An 11,957-nucleotide genomic window follows, 5' to 3' on the forward strand; every position below is an offset into this window, starting at 1 on the left:
ATCACACCTTAATAAAAAAACAAAATAGTACTTTGGAGGGTTTTCCCACCAAAATTTGAGGTTGGAGGGTTAATTGCAAGTGAATTGAGAGTTCGAGGGGTTTAGTCGCAAATTACTCATAATATATTTTTCTCTAAAAAATACTTTTACATTTTAAAAAAAACTTCTCTCTCTAACTCTCTCACTCTCCGGCATTTAACTCCGACCCAGAACCCCTGTCGTCAACACATAGTCCGAAAAACCCTGGACGCAAGGTCCCCTTGGTCGCCTTCTCTCACGGCGTCTCTCATTTTTTGCATTTTTTAGTTTCCAATTTTTTTGTGTATTTTGCGATATTTAGCGATGTGTTTACACTGATAGACCAAATTTGAGGTTATGGATGAAGTTTAGCGATGATTAGTGATATTTGGCCATGTTTTATATATTTCACGATAATATTAGTGATGTATTTGTGATATGAGACTAAAAAATACATAACACATCGCTAAACATTGATAATTATCGTGGAAACTTGAATGTGATTTCACGACATTTAGCGATGTGTTTAGCGATGTTGTGAATTAGAGACATTTAGCGATGTTTTGGGATATAGTGACATTTAGTGATGTTTTGCGACATTGTCAAAAATTAGAAAAAAATGCAAAAAACAAGCGAGTTGAGAACTCGATCGATGAGTAAGGATTTCAGGGTGGTTGAACTCATGAATTTTGGGGCTTCGAGGTGGAGACAATAAAACTCGGATAGAGTGAGAGAGTGAGAGAGTTAGAGAGGGAGAAAGTCTTTTTTTAAATATAAATATTTTTAAGAAAAAAAAATATTAGTAATTTTTTCCCCCGAACTTTGACATGTACTAAATCGTGCCCCCTGAATTTTTTTGGCCGTTAAAAATTCCCCTCGAACTATTGAGATTGTTAAATTTAAGGACTTTTATCTAATTTTAGTAAAAAAATTGTAACATGTATGAAAGTTCATGGGGCGTGATTTAGTACATATCAAAGTTTGAGGGGCGTGATTTGATAGATATCAAAGTCTAGGGAGCATAGTTTAGTACATAAACAATCACTGAACAGTAAAATTGAATGAAATTTGACAAAAGTCCTTAAACTTAACAATCTCAATAGTTCGAGGGGAATTTCTAATGGCCAAAAAAGTTCAGGGGTACGATTTAGCACATGTCAAAGTTCGGGGGGAAGAATTGCTAATTAGCTTAAATTATAAGTATCTTAGTTTTACTTGGGTAGTATAATATGCTAAACCAAATTTCCTATTTGTATAACCCTAATTTGAATAATGAGTTGAATAATGGCCTACGTAGTCACCTTGCTCCACAACAACAACCATGTAAAATAAAACCAACTCACTTTAAATTTTTTCTTCTTCTTCTTCTTCTTCTTCTTCTTGGGGATTAAGTTAAGTTTCGGAACCGAGACTCAGACATGGCGAGACGACTCTATCTTCTTCCCCAAAAACTCATCTTCACAACCTCTTCCATTCCCCAAAACTCACGACCACTTCCTCTTTCCCACTTCTTCAGCTCCGAGCCCGACACTGAAGCTTCTTCCAACCTTAACTCCGGAGATTCGATGGCTAACCTCAGCAGAGACGAAGAACGCCTTGAAAAGGTTCAGAAAATTCGACATCTTCTCCAACAAGGCAGTGTGGATACTGCTCAGAGGCTAATCGGGTCTCTTGTTTCCTCAAAATCTCATTTTTCTTCTCCCTATGATCTTTACTCTCTCTTATCTATCTCCGCTGCGCCTTCCATGAGACCTGCTTTATCAAATATTATATTATCGGCTTGTTTGGAATCTAAAATGGTCGCCGAAGCCATGGAGTTGTATGGTTTGGTGAAGAAAGATGGTGTGGTTCCTTCTTTGAACACGGTTCATATGTTGTTTGAGTCTCTGGTGTCTACGAAACAGTATGGGAAAATGCTCGAGTTGTTTTCTGAGCTTGTTGATTCAGGTATTCGACCCGATAAGTTCACGTATGGGAAAGCGATTCAGGCTGCGGTTAAATTGGGTGACATGAAAAGGGCTATGGAGCTTATGAATTACATGAAGACGAGACATATTAGCCCTTCTGTGTTTATATACAATGTCTTGCTTGGTGGGTTGTGCAGAGAGAAGAGAACTAAGGATGCAGAGAACTTGTTTGAGGAAATGACTGAGAGAAATGCAGTTCCCAATTTGGTCACCTATAACACGCTTATTGATGGATATTGTAAGGTGGGTGAAGTGGAGAAGGCTTTTGATTTAAGAGATAGAATGAAGAGTAAAAATGTGGAGCTTAATATTCTTACTTACAATTCATTGCTAAGTGGGCTTTGTCGGGCAAGAAAAATGGATGAAGCGAAGCAACTTTTGGAAGAAATGAAAGCTACTGGTTTGGTGCCTGATTGTTTTACTTATAGTGTGCTTTTTGATGGGCATTCCAGGTGTGGTGATAGTGAGGCATCACTAGCTTTATTTGAAGAAGCAATGAAAAGAGGGGTGAGAATTAATCATTATACTTGTAGTATTCTGTTAAATGGTTTATGCAAAGATGGGAAGATGGAAATTGCAGAGGAGGTTTTAAAGAAACTAAGGGAAATTGGGTTGGTTCTGGATGAGGTAATTTATAACACCATGGTTAATGGTTATTGTATAAGAGGTGACATGGAAAAGGCCATTTCTACAATTGGAGAAATGGAAGTTCATGGGTTGAGACCAAATTGCATAACTTTCAATTCTTTGATTGGTAAGTTCTTTGAAATGAAGAAGATTGATAAGGCAGAGGAATGGATTCAGAAAATGGCACAAAAAGGAGTTTCCCCAGATGCAGCGACATATAACATCTCAATCAAAGGTTATGGAGTAATGCGCGAATTCGATAAGTGTTTTCTCATTCTTGAAGAAATGGAGAGTAAAGGGGTTAAACCAAATGTTGTAACTTATGGTTCTGTCATAAGTTGTTTATGTGGGGATGGTAGGCTCCTCGAGGCTGAAGTAATTCTAAGGGATATGATGATTAGAGGCGTTAGAGCAAATGCACAGATATATAATATAATCATTGATGGTTTGTGTAATGCAGGAAAGTTAAATGATGCCCTTAGAATCTTTGATGAGATGGTGAAAATTGGTATACGTCCAACACTTGTGACATACAACTCATTAATTCATGGGTTTTGCAGAAAAGGAAAATTGACTGAGGCTGAAGGCTTGTTTTCCCAAATTCCAATTAGCGGATATAGTCCTGATGTCATCACTTATAATTCTTTAATTTCTGGTTATTCTGATGTAGAAGACAGTGAGAAATGTTTGCAGTTGTATGAAACTATGAAGAGAGTGGGGATTAAGCCTACACTAAAAACATTTCATCCTCTAATTAGTGGATGCAGTAAGGAAGGTATGGAGGTAGCAGAGAGAGTATATCAAGAGATGTTAGAGCTTGGTTTGGCCCCAGATCAACTTATATTCAATGCCATGATTCATGGTTATGCAGAGCATGGTGATACTCAAAAGGCAACTGCTCTGCATACTGAGATGATAAACAAGGGACTTCATGTTAACAAGATGACCTACAATAGCTTGATTCTGGGACATTTTAGAGAAGGAAAATTGTCTGAGATAAATGATATTGTCAATGATATGAAGGCCAAAGGATTGGCTCCTAAAGCTGACACCTACTATTTACTTGTTAAGGGATATTGTGAACAGAAAGACTTTAGCGGGGCATATATTTGGTACAGAGAAATGTTTGACAATGGTTTTATTTTGAATAATAACATAGCTAAGGAGCTTGTCTCTGGTCTTTGCCAAGAGGGTATGTTGCTGGAAAGCCAGGTTGTCTCCTCAGAAATGAGCGTCAAAGAAGAAGATGATTGCAGCTTTAATGAGGAGGATCTTTCTACTGTTTCTAAAATGTAAGACACAAAACTTATCTAAAAAGCCAAAAGGATCAATTAAACTCGTGTACTTTCCTTTCCTTTCATTCACTATCGGGTGATCGTGTTCTTTTGAGCTCCATTATATTTGATTAAATGTGACCGTAATTACTTGAAGATGAAGTTATTTGTAATTTGTTTCAAACACTGTGATTTTGACATCCATATCATGTACTTAAAATATTGTTTCTATTTCCCTTTAACCATTGACCTCCGATGCATGAAGGTGAGTTGATTCCAAACATGGTTGGTGGGAACTTCACACTTTGCAGGGTCACTGTTCTGCCCGTAGACCCGGTATTGAAGAGGTAAATGTGTATCCTCTCACTGTTATCTGATCCATGATGCTCTTCGTGTAGATACTGTTTTGTTTCTCTTTATTATTATGTTCTTGAATGTAGAGGACAAATGAGGTTCACTTTTCAAACATTTACTAGTTCTTATGTGACATGGTTTTCGATTCAGTATAGCATGGACACAAATGGCTCGCAAAGTAGAGTTTCATAAACAAATAGCCCCTTTTTATACAAAAGAACAGCATTGCTTAAACTACCATACCCATCTGCTATATATGATCCGATCCCAATAGGCTAACAACAAATTCTAATTTACTCTCTCTGATATGATCAAACCTTCTGAGCAGTAGTATTTAACAGAGAAAAATGCCAGCCATTTACAATAGAACAGTAGTATACCACAAGAATTAGCCAGAAAAGAGTAGTATTACTGATTGAAATTCCAGAGCAGAAATGTAACAGAGAAGTAATGGTCCTTTCTGACCAATGATGCAGATAATAAACTCAGTGCTTGCATACTCACTTTATTCCTTTACTTACCTATTTACACTATCCTAAGCCAACGCACCCACTGTCCTTCCATACAATGATCCGTATACCCTTTTTTCCCTTTATGTGCTTACACATGTTAACAATTCTGGGGTCTAACATTACCGGCTGCCCAAATTTCAGTTTGTCCTCGTGGTGAAGGATGTTAACACTCAAGTCACAACCCCGCTCGATCTCTATCAAAGAACCATGTCAGTAATGCGGTGCCCTCTGAAGGAAAGGAGCAACCCAATTGGAGTGAACAATCGAGTCTGTGAGAGAAATAGCTCCTCACAGCATATTGACCCTAACCAACGGAAATGAAGTGCAGCTTGATTGAGCTCCTTGTGCAACTTTTGCCACCAGGATACATAGTGAAGCCCGACCTTGAAAATGTGGTTCTTGTCCCTGTTGGGCGTGCTCCACCCCTCTATCAAAAATCCTCCAAAGGAATTTGAGCATTTCCTGTGGCAATTACACTAGGTGTTGCTCATCTGAACCCCATAAACCCAAACTAACATGAACAAGAAAGAAATTGCATGTGACCTTGTTGCAAACTGCTTGGTTTAAGCAGAGGAGTGGTTAGAGTGCCTTATCTATTATAATTAAGAAATTTTTATAATCTTGAATGCGTCGAATTTAAATTAATAAATTCTTATATTATAAATTTGTAAATTCTTGTGTTTGTGTTGTGCATTAATTTTATATTTAAAATGTAAAAGTTTTACTTAACATGAATACGAACGAGTCCTTTAATTCGGTTTAAAGAAATTAAATTACAAAGTACAAACTTTTAGCAGGCTAATATAATTTTTTTTGGTTACAAATATAAATTTTATCTAATTCTAAAGCATGTTTTATTAAGTTATAAGTAGTTTTATTGGCATCCCTCCTAAAATGAGACAATAATTTCAATTAATAAATAAATAAAAGTTTGACAACTTCTATAATAATTTCTTTAAAAGTAGAATGGGAGTAACTTCATTTAGATTATCATGAAATTAGGAAAGAGTAAACTCTTGTGTAGAGACCAATCCTCACGAAAGATTAGGAATTTGGAGAGAAGAGTCTCTTGGAAGCTCAATATTATGACTTTGTCACTGTCTTTTCAAAAGATTTGAAGAGATGGACCTTTCGGAAGCTTGAAATTTTAACTTTGTTACTGTTTTTTTCAGGGTAAAGATCACTTGAGGAATTCATTATTGGTGAAAATAGCTGGTAGAATATTTCTATTCTTGATTATTCTATCAGCACCCACACCTGTTTTACGATCAGCAAGATACACCTCTGCATCAACATTTAATTTTAAACCCAAACCAGCAGGCAGCTTCCAAGTTCCTTGAGCAGTAGGGACAGCAGCAGCGGGAATCAAAACTGGGTCTGGTGGCGCACAAGCTGCTATATATTGGAGCACGTAAGAGGCGGCAAAGAATGCAAGAGCAGCCGCTGGCCTTCCTCATCGACCATGAGCAGCCCATTCTGTTCTGTCCAGATATACCACATTATAATAGATTCCAATTCAGCTTTGAAAAATGAAGACAAATGTACCAAGTAGTCCTCATGAACCATTGAGTTTGCCTTGTGAAAATCAAAATGATAGTCTGAATGATTTCAAAGCAATTATTTATATATTAATGAAAGATAGTGTAAATATATCTTTGGACTGGTACATACAAATTTGTCCTTAGAATGCCATTTGTTGCTAGTGTACGTATTGAGAAGATTGTGCTCAAAATTCATATTTATTTAATATGAAACCATCATTAATTGTGAAAGTAGAACTACTGGTCAATATTGTCATCTACTATGAAATTTTAGCTATGCTCAAAAATGTTATGCTGAACATTTTATAAGAGAATTAGAGGCAGAAAAGAGAAATACATTATAACTGTAGACTTTATCTCATTTCTTACTTTCTTTTTTCTCAAACAATTCCAAGGAAATAGAAAGACAACTACAAAATTTCACAATTACAAGCAATTCACTCAAATAACTTCAACCTACTTGGGTGGTCAAACCCAGAAGATTTTACTTCACTTGATCTTTTTCCCCCTCTTTGTGCTTCATTTCATACAACATTTCCTTTTTGTGTTTTCTCGTTACATTTCTTGAATATTCACAAGAGAACTAACAGATCTTCGAGTTCACTAACTCGAAATTTTATGATGAACTTGAAAAGAATGACAATATAATTTTTTTTTTCTTTTTTCTTTTTTCTTTTTTCCCCTTCTTTTTTACAAGCTATAGGAGACAACTCACAATTTTTAAAAAAGCAGATATTACGTTGGTGAAGAAAAGTATGTTTATGAAGGCACATGGCTAAGAGAGAGATCAGAGGATACTTGATCATTGATCTTATTATTGGGTTCCCTATTAAGAGTTTGGGACAAAGGTGCCAACATATCCAAACCCCATGATGAAAAAGGCTATTGCTTGTACGAAAAGGTAAATGAAGAAGTGGTTCTTGCCAAAGAGAACATCATAACAGCCGCAGAAGAAAAGGTAAACTCCCACCCCAAGCTCCAGCAAATGAAGCCTGCACACAATGCAATCAAGTTTGCAAATGTAAACTACATAATCATAGCTCTATTACTAAAATGCATTACGTGGTTAGAAAGAAAAACAAATTTCTACCTTTCTCCAATCTTAAACCGAGGTTTTTTCGGTGTTTTTGATGCTTTTCCTTTGAGGGCGTCTCCTAGTTTTTCAGTCACAACCCATTCATTCACTCTGCTCGTCTCTAGAAGACCGATGATAGTAGCCTTAGTTCGGTGTAAGGACATGACATTCTCAAAAAGAATCCAGAAAACTATTAAATGGAGTGACCTGCATATAGTTATGGAGACAAGCAAGCCTTGCATTTTTCAGAAATAATCATTGAACAGCAAGAACAGAGACACAGATAATCATACTGAGAAGGGTTTATCTCAAAACTTCAGATACTTGTACTAATCTAATATGAAGATGAATAATAAGAGCTCTAATGGAGAGTTGACCTTGGAGTTCCAACAGCATTAAGAAGGGTAATGATTGAAGGAATATATACAGCTCCCCATTTAGGAACCTGAACTTCTGGTACAATAACAGTTGCAGGCAAAACAATGCAGTAAAAGATGAACGTAATGATATGCGCCACGATCTTCCTGACAAAGAAGAAGCTGTAAATAACATGCACCTTCTTCCAAGTTGTAACTTTCTGCAATCAAAACAATGGATCAGTTAAAAAGAAGAAGAGTCATTAATATCCACACTACATACATCATCAATACAATCTCTCTCACCTTGTTCTTTATAATCTCCATAACCATTTTCCTGAAAAGATTGGCTGGACCACAAGACCAACGATGTTGTTGATAACGGTAGGCCTTTAATGTACTAGGCAATTCATTTTTAACCTGAGTAAATATATAAATATATATACATAAAAAAGATTAGTTCATCTAACATTTCTTCCCAAAGGGTGTCTAAATTTGTTATTATTAATACAATTAAGCACCTTAAGATTACTAAGGTAGACAAATTTCCACCCTTTAAGACTAGCTCTAACAGCTAAATCCATGTCTTCCACTGTGGTCCGGTCTTTCCAACCTCCTGCCTCATTCAGTGCAGCAATTCTCCAAACACCAGCTGTGCCTGTTTCATCAATTACATAAAGAGAGAAGTTAGCTCATATAATTGAATTGCTCCTACCATTATTACTATCCACACACACCAACCAAGCTCAATCATTAAATACTAAACAAACCCATGTCACATTATATGTTACAATGTAATTTTTTACTATTGTTACCTAAGTTTGTTTGTATCAACCCTTGAAAAAAACAATATATACAATGTTTGTAGCTCATAACATCACAGTCAAGTAAGTAACTCTTCACAAACCCTTTAACATCATTCCACTAGTTTAAACTCAAAGATTTATTATTATCTGACAATATAACCAACAACATTTATTGAAGTGTAAGGAAAGTATTTTCCTTTGTTTTTAAATAAAACAAATAAAAGGGATTTTGGTTAAGCTGACCATTGAATCCAAAGAAGGCATAGGTGGAGGAGCCCACTTCTTGCTCCACAGTGAAATGGTAATCCAGTGACATTTCTTGCATTCTTGTCATCAAGCACTCATCTGAGTTCACTACAAAAATAAAAATAAAAAATAACAAAAATTATAATTATAAAATACAATAACTATCACCATAGTCAATGTTACAAATGAGATGTTTCACAATTATTATATATACGTATATAAATAAAAAATAATAATTTGAAACCGAGGAAATGACTTGAATTGTCGGTTAACAGAGCATTGACACTGACTAGGGAAAGAGGTCCACCATAAACAAAGCACATGCTACTGCCGGACTTGGGAAAAGAAAGAACAACAATCCCATTCTTTTTTTTTTTGAAGAGACCAATATACCCCTGACAATATGATCCAAATCCAAACACACCCTTTATGATGGCACACGTGTTTGTGATATATAGCACTTAAAAATAGTCATATAGTTATAAAAATAATAATATAACACTAGAAACCAAACCTTAAAATTCTTTGGACTATATATATACTAGTCTCTGTTGATATTTAGTTTTTACATTCAGTATATATTGTTTTGACTTTTAAAAGGGTTTACTTCATTTACTTAATTTATATGGAGCAAAATCAATAAGATTGTTCCATGAAGAAAAGGAAGATGCCCTATAAGGCTATAATATTCTAGTAATAACTTATTTAAGCCTTTACATTACTCATTGCTAAGTGTATGTTGAAAAAGAGGACCATTTTGGTCACATTACACAGCCACAAAAAATAAAAACTTTGGCTTTCTTAATTATAATAAATGAGTTCTGATATTGGTTGCCTTTTCATTAATGAAAAGTTGGTTACTACTTACTATATCACCATCACCACCAATTCAATCTTACATTAAAGTAAAACTAAGTAAAAACAGAATATCAATAGACGAGGGTCCATTTTTTTGACCCATTGAAGCTAAAAAAGAAAAACATAAACAACAAGAATTGAATATCTCCATCAACCTCCATTAAGGTTTTAATTAAAAAAAAAGCAGCTTGAAATAGCTACGAGTTGAATACTTGGTATAGAATTCACACACATGTGGTTTTGATTTTAGAGGGTTGGACCCAACCCAAAAAAAGAAAAAAGCTGATAAGAGATCCAAACGTGGCCAAATTATAAGAAGCCAACAAGGACTATAATTTGATTATAGGTGTCTTGAGCTAAAAATTAAAAATGACTAAAAAGCAAAAAAGTGGGGTCACACTCATTTTCTATACACAAGTTTCTCAATGTTTGTATACTTGTAAAAATAAGGCTCACCGACAGTTCTAACAAAAGACACTGATTTTTGTTAATTTTAATAATAATAATAATAAAAACATACTAAGAACTTAAGAAGAAGAAAACACCAACCAAGTAGTATTAGCATTAAACATAAGAATAATATTATTTTAGAATGTATTACCAAATTTCCAACGAGCCTGAACCAGACCCAATTCAGAGTTGTGAACAAGAAAAGGAATGGTTCGCCATAAAAAGTCTGGTTCGGGCTGAAAATCTGCATCGAAAATGGCTACGTAGTCGCAGTCTTTGACATAGCTTCGTTTCATGCCTTCTTTCAAAGCACCAGCTTTGTAACCATTTCTATTGTCTCTTATTTCGTACTTAATATTTATACCTTTGCTAGCCCATCTTTGGCATTCTAACTCAACCAAATCCTGAATTTCCCATTAACCATAATTACATAAAAAAAAAAATTAGATTTTTAATCAAATATGACAAATGTTTTTTTTTCTGGGTACCTTGATTGTTGGGTCTGTTGAGTCATCTAGTACTTGTACGATGATTCTATCAGATGGCCATGAAAGCCCACATGCAGCTCCAATAGAGAGTTGATAAACCTACAAATAAAAAAAAAAATAAAATGAAAACAGAGACAAAACAATAATGGTATGAAAAATGAAATATGAAATATGAAAATGACCTCTCTTTCGTTGTACATTGGGATTTGTACCAAAACCATGGGATAAGCTAAGTTACCAAGCTCAACATCATCTCTAATGGGTTCCCATTTGTAACGTTTTTCTGGTTTTTGACCAAAGAGTTTGACAAGAACAATCACAATGCCCATGTAAACTCTCTCGATGAAAAGCATCAACGACATGATTAAGCACAAAACGACAGCAAGTTGTAGCAAAGGAACTATCAATGGAGCTTTGATCTGACCCCAAATTAATCCCATTTGACTTACAATGTCATCTCTGGTACCTTCAAATGTGTCTGGAAGAATACTTGTCCCACTCAACCGTTCCATTTTCAGCTATTGAAAATGAAAAAAACAGAGCAAAGAAAAACAAAACGAGAGAAAGAGTGTACAAGTAGTGAAGATTGTCGTTTATTTTGCTCAGTAGATCTATATGGACTTTAAAGAACCTTCCTTTGTTTAAAGAGTAAGAATATATTTATAGGGTGGCTTTTGCTTCTTTGATAAGCAAAACACACACACAAAAAAAAAAAAGGAGAGAAGAAAGAAACAATGGAAGAAATGGCAGAGCAGAAATGTCAGTGAAGAAGAGCTTAAAATCCAACAAGTATTACTTCAAACACCCGCAATAACCCCAAAACAAAAGTACAAAAAAAAAAAAAAACAATACTTAGAATAAACCCATCTTAGATCTCAATCCAACCAAGCCCATGAACACAAAAACAGAAAGAAAGAATGGGAGAAGAGAAGATGAAACAGAAAGAAAAGAAAATGTTATATTATTATTAATATAGCAAGGCCTCTCTTCCTTCTTTCTCTTCTCTAAAAAGGCCTTGGAAGTGTTATGTGTTTTTTTTTTTGGGTGTTTATATAATGTGTTTTGGCTCCTAGAAAATGCCTATAGGAAGATTTAAGTACTGTTCCAACTACAACAAATATGCGGCTTGGCCTTGGTCTTGGCCTTGGGATTGTGTAAAATAAGTAAAAGAAAGGTCAAAAGACAAAGAGCATTATTATAAGGTACCAAGTCCCACCACTGTATTTTCCTGTATATTTAAATAAATTATAATTCTAATATTTACCACATTTACTATAGTTAATAGAATTTATATATATAAAATTTACTTACTCTACATATAATATTATTAGGTGTCTCTTAGCAATTTTTGAAAGGAAAAGGAAAGAATTAGGACGACTCAGCAA

The 11,957-nt window shown here is 35.0% G+C and overlaps 2 protein-coding genes across 4 annotated transcripts; one reads left to right on the forward strand and one right to left on the reverse strand.

Moving 5' to 3' along the window:
• The first annotated feature begins 1,279 nt into the window (after nucleotides 1-1,279).
• Nucleotides 1,280-7,218, forward strand: LOC115709927 (pentatricopeptide repeat-containing protein At5g12100, mitochondrial). 3 transcript variants are annotated; one of them, XM_030638190.2, is made up of 3 exons: nucleotides 1,280-3,904; nucleotides 4,152-4,233; nucleotides 5,925-7,218. In XM_030638190.2, exons 1-2 carry the CDS (start codon nucleotides 1,437-1,439, stop codon nucleotides 4,153-4,155), a joined length of 2,472 nt encoding a protein of 823 aa, XP_030494050.2. In that variant the 5' UTR covers nucleotides 1,280-1,436; the 3' UTR covers nucleotides 4,156-4,233; nucleotides 5,925-7,218. The 3 variants fall into 3 exon arrangements, with proteins under 3 accessions (XP_030494050.2, XP_030494051.2, XP_030494053.2); XM_030638191.2 differs by having other exon boundaries at nucleotides 1,281-3,904; nucleotides 6,001-7,218; XM_030638193.2 differs by lacking the exon at nucleotides 5,925-7,218 and adding an exon at nucleotides 4,894-5,437 and having other exon boundaries at nucleotides 1,282-3,904.
• On the reverse strand, nucleotides 6,628-11,715 carry LOC115709928 (glucomannan 4-beta-mannosyltransferase 9). Its single transcript, XM_030638194.2, has 9 exons — nucleotides 10,755-11,715; nucleotides 10,573-10,671; nucleotides 10,236-10,488; nucleotides 8,774-8,884; nucleotides 8,246-8,382; nucleotides 8,031-8,144; nucleotides 7,746-7,945; nucleotides 7,384-7,575; nucleotides 6,628-7,285 (listed from the first exon to the last, which is right to left on the reverse strand). Exons 1-9 carry the CDS (start codon nucleotides 11,082-11,084, stop codon nucleotides 7,123-7,125), a joined length of 1,599 nt encoding a protein of 532 aa, XP_030494054.1. The 5' UTR covers nucleotides 11,085-11,715; the 3' UTR covers nucleotides 6,628-7,122.
• Nucleotides 11,716-11,957: the final 242 nt, after the last annotated feature.

This window comes from Cannabis sativa, chromosome 3, assembly GCF_029168945.1.
Source record: "Cannabis sativa cultivar Pink pepper isolate KNU-18-1 chromosome 3, ASM2916894v1, whole genome shotgun sequence".
In the NCBI taxonomy this organism is placed as follows: domain Eukaryota; kingdom Viridiplantae; phylum Streptophyta; class Magnoliopsida; order Rosales; family Cannabaceae; genus Cannabis; species Cannabis sativa.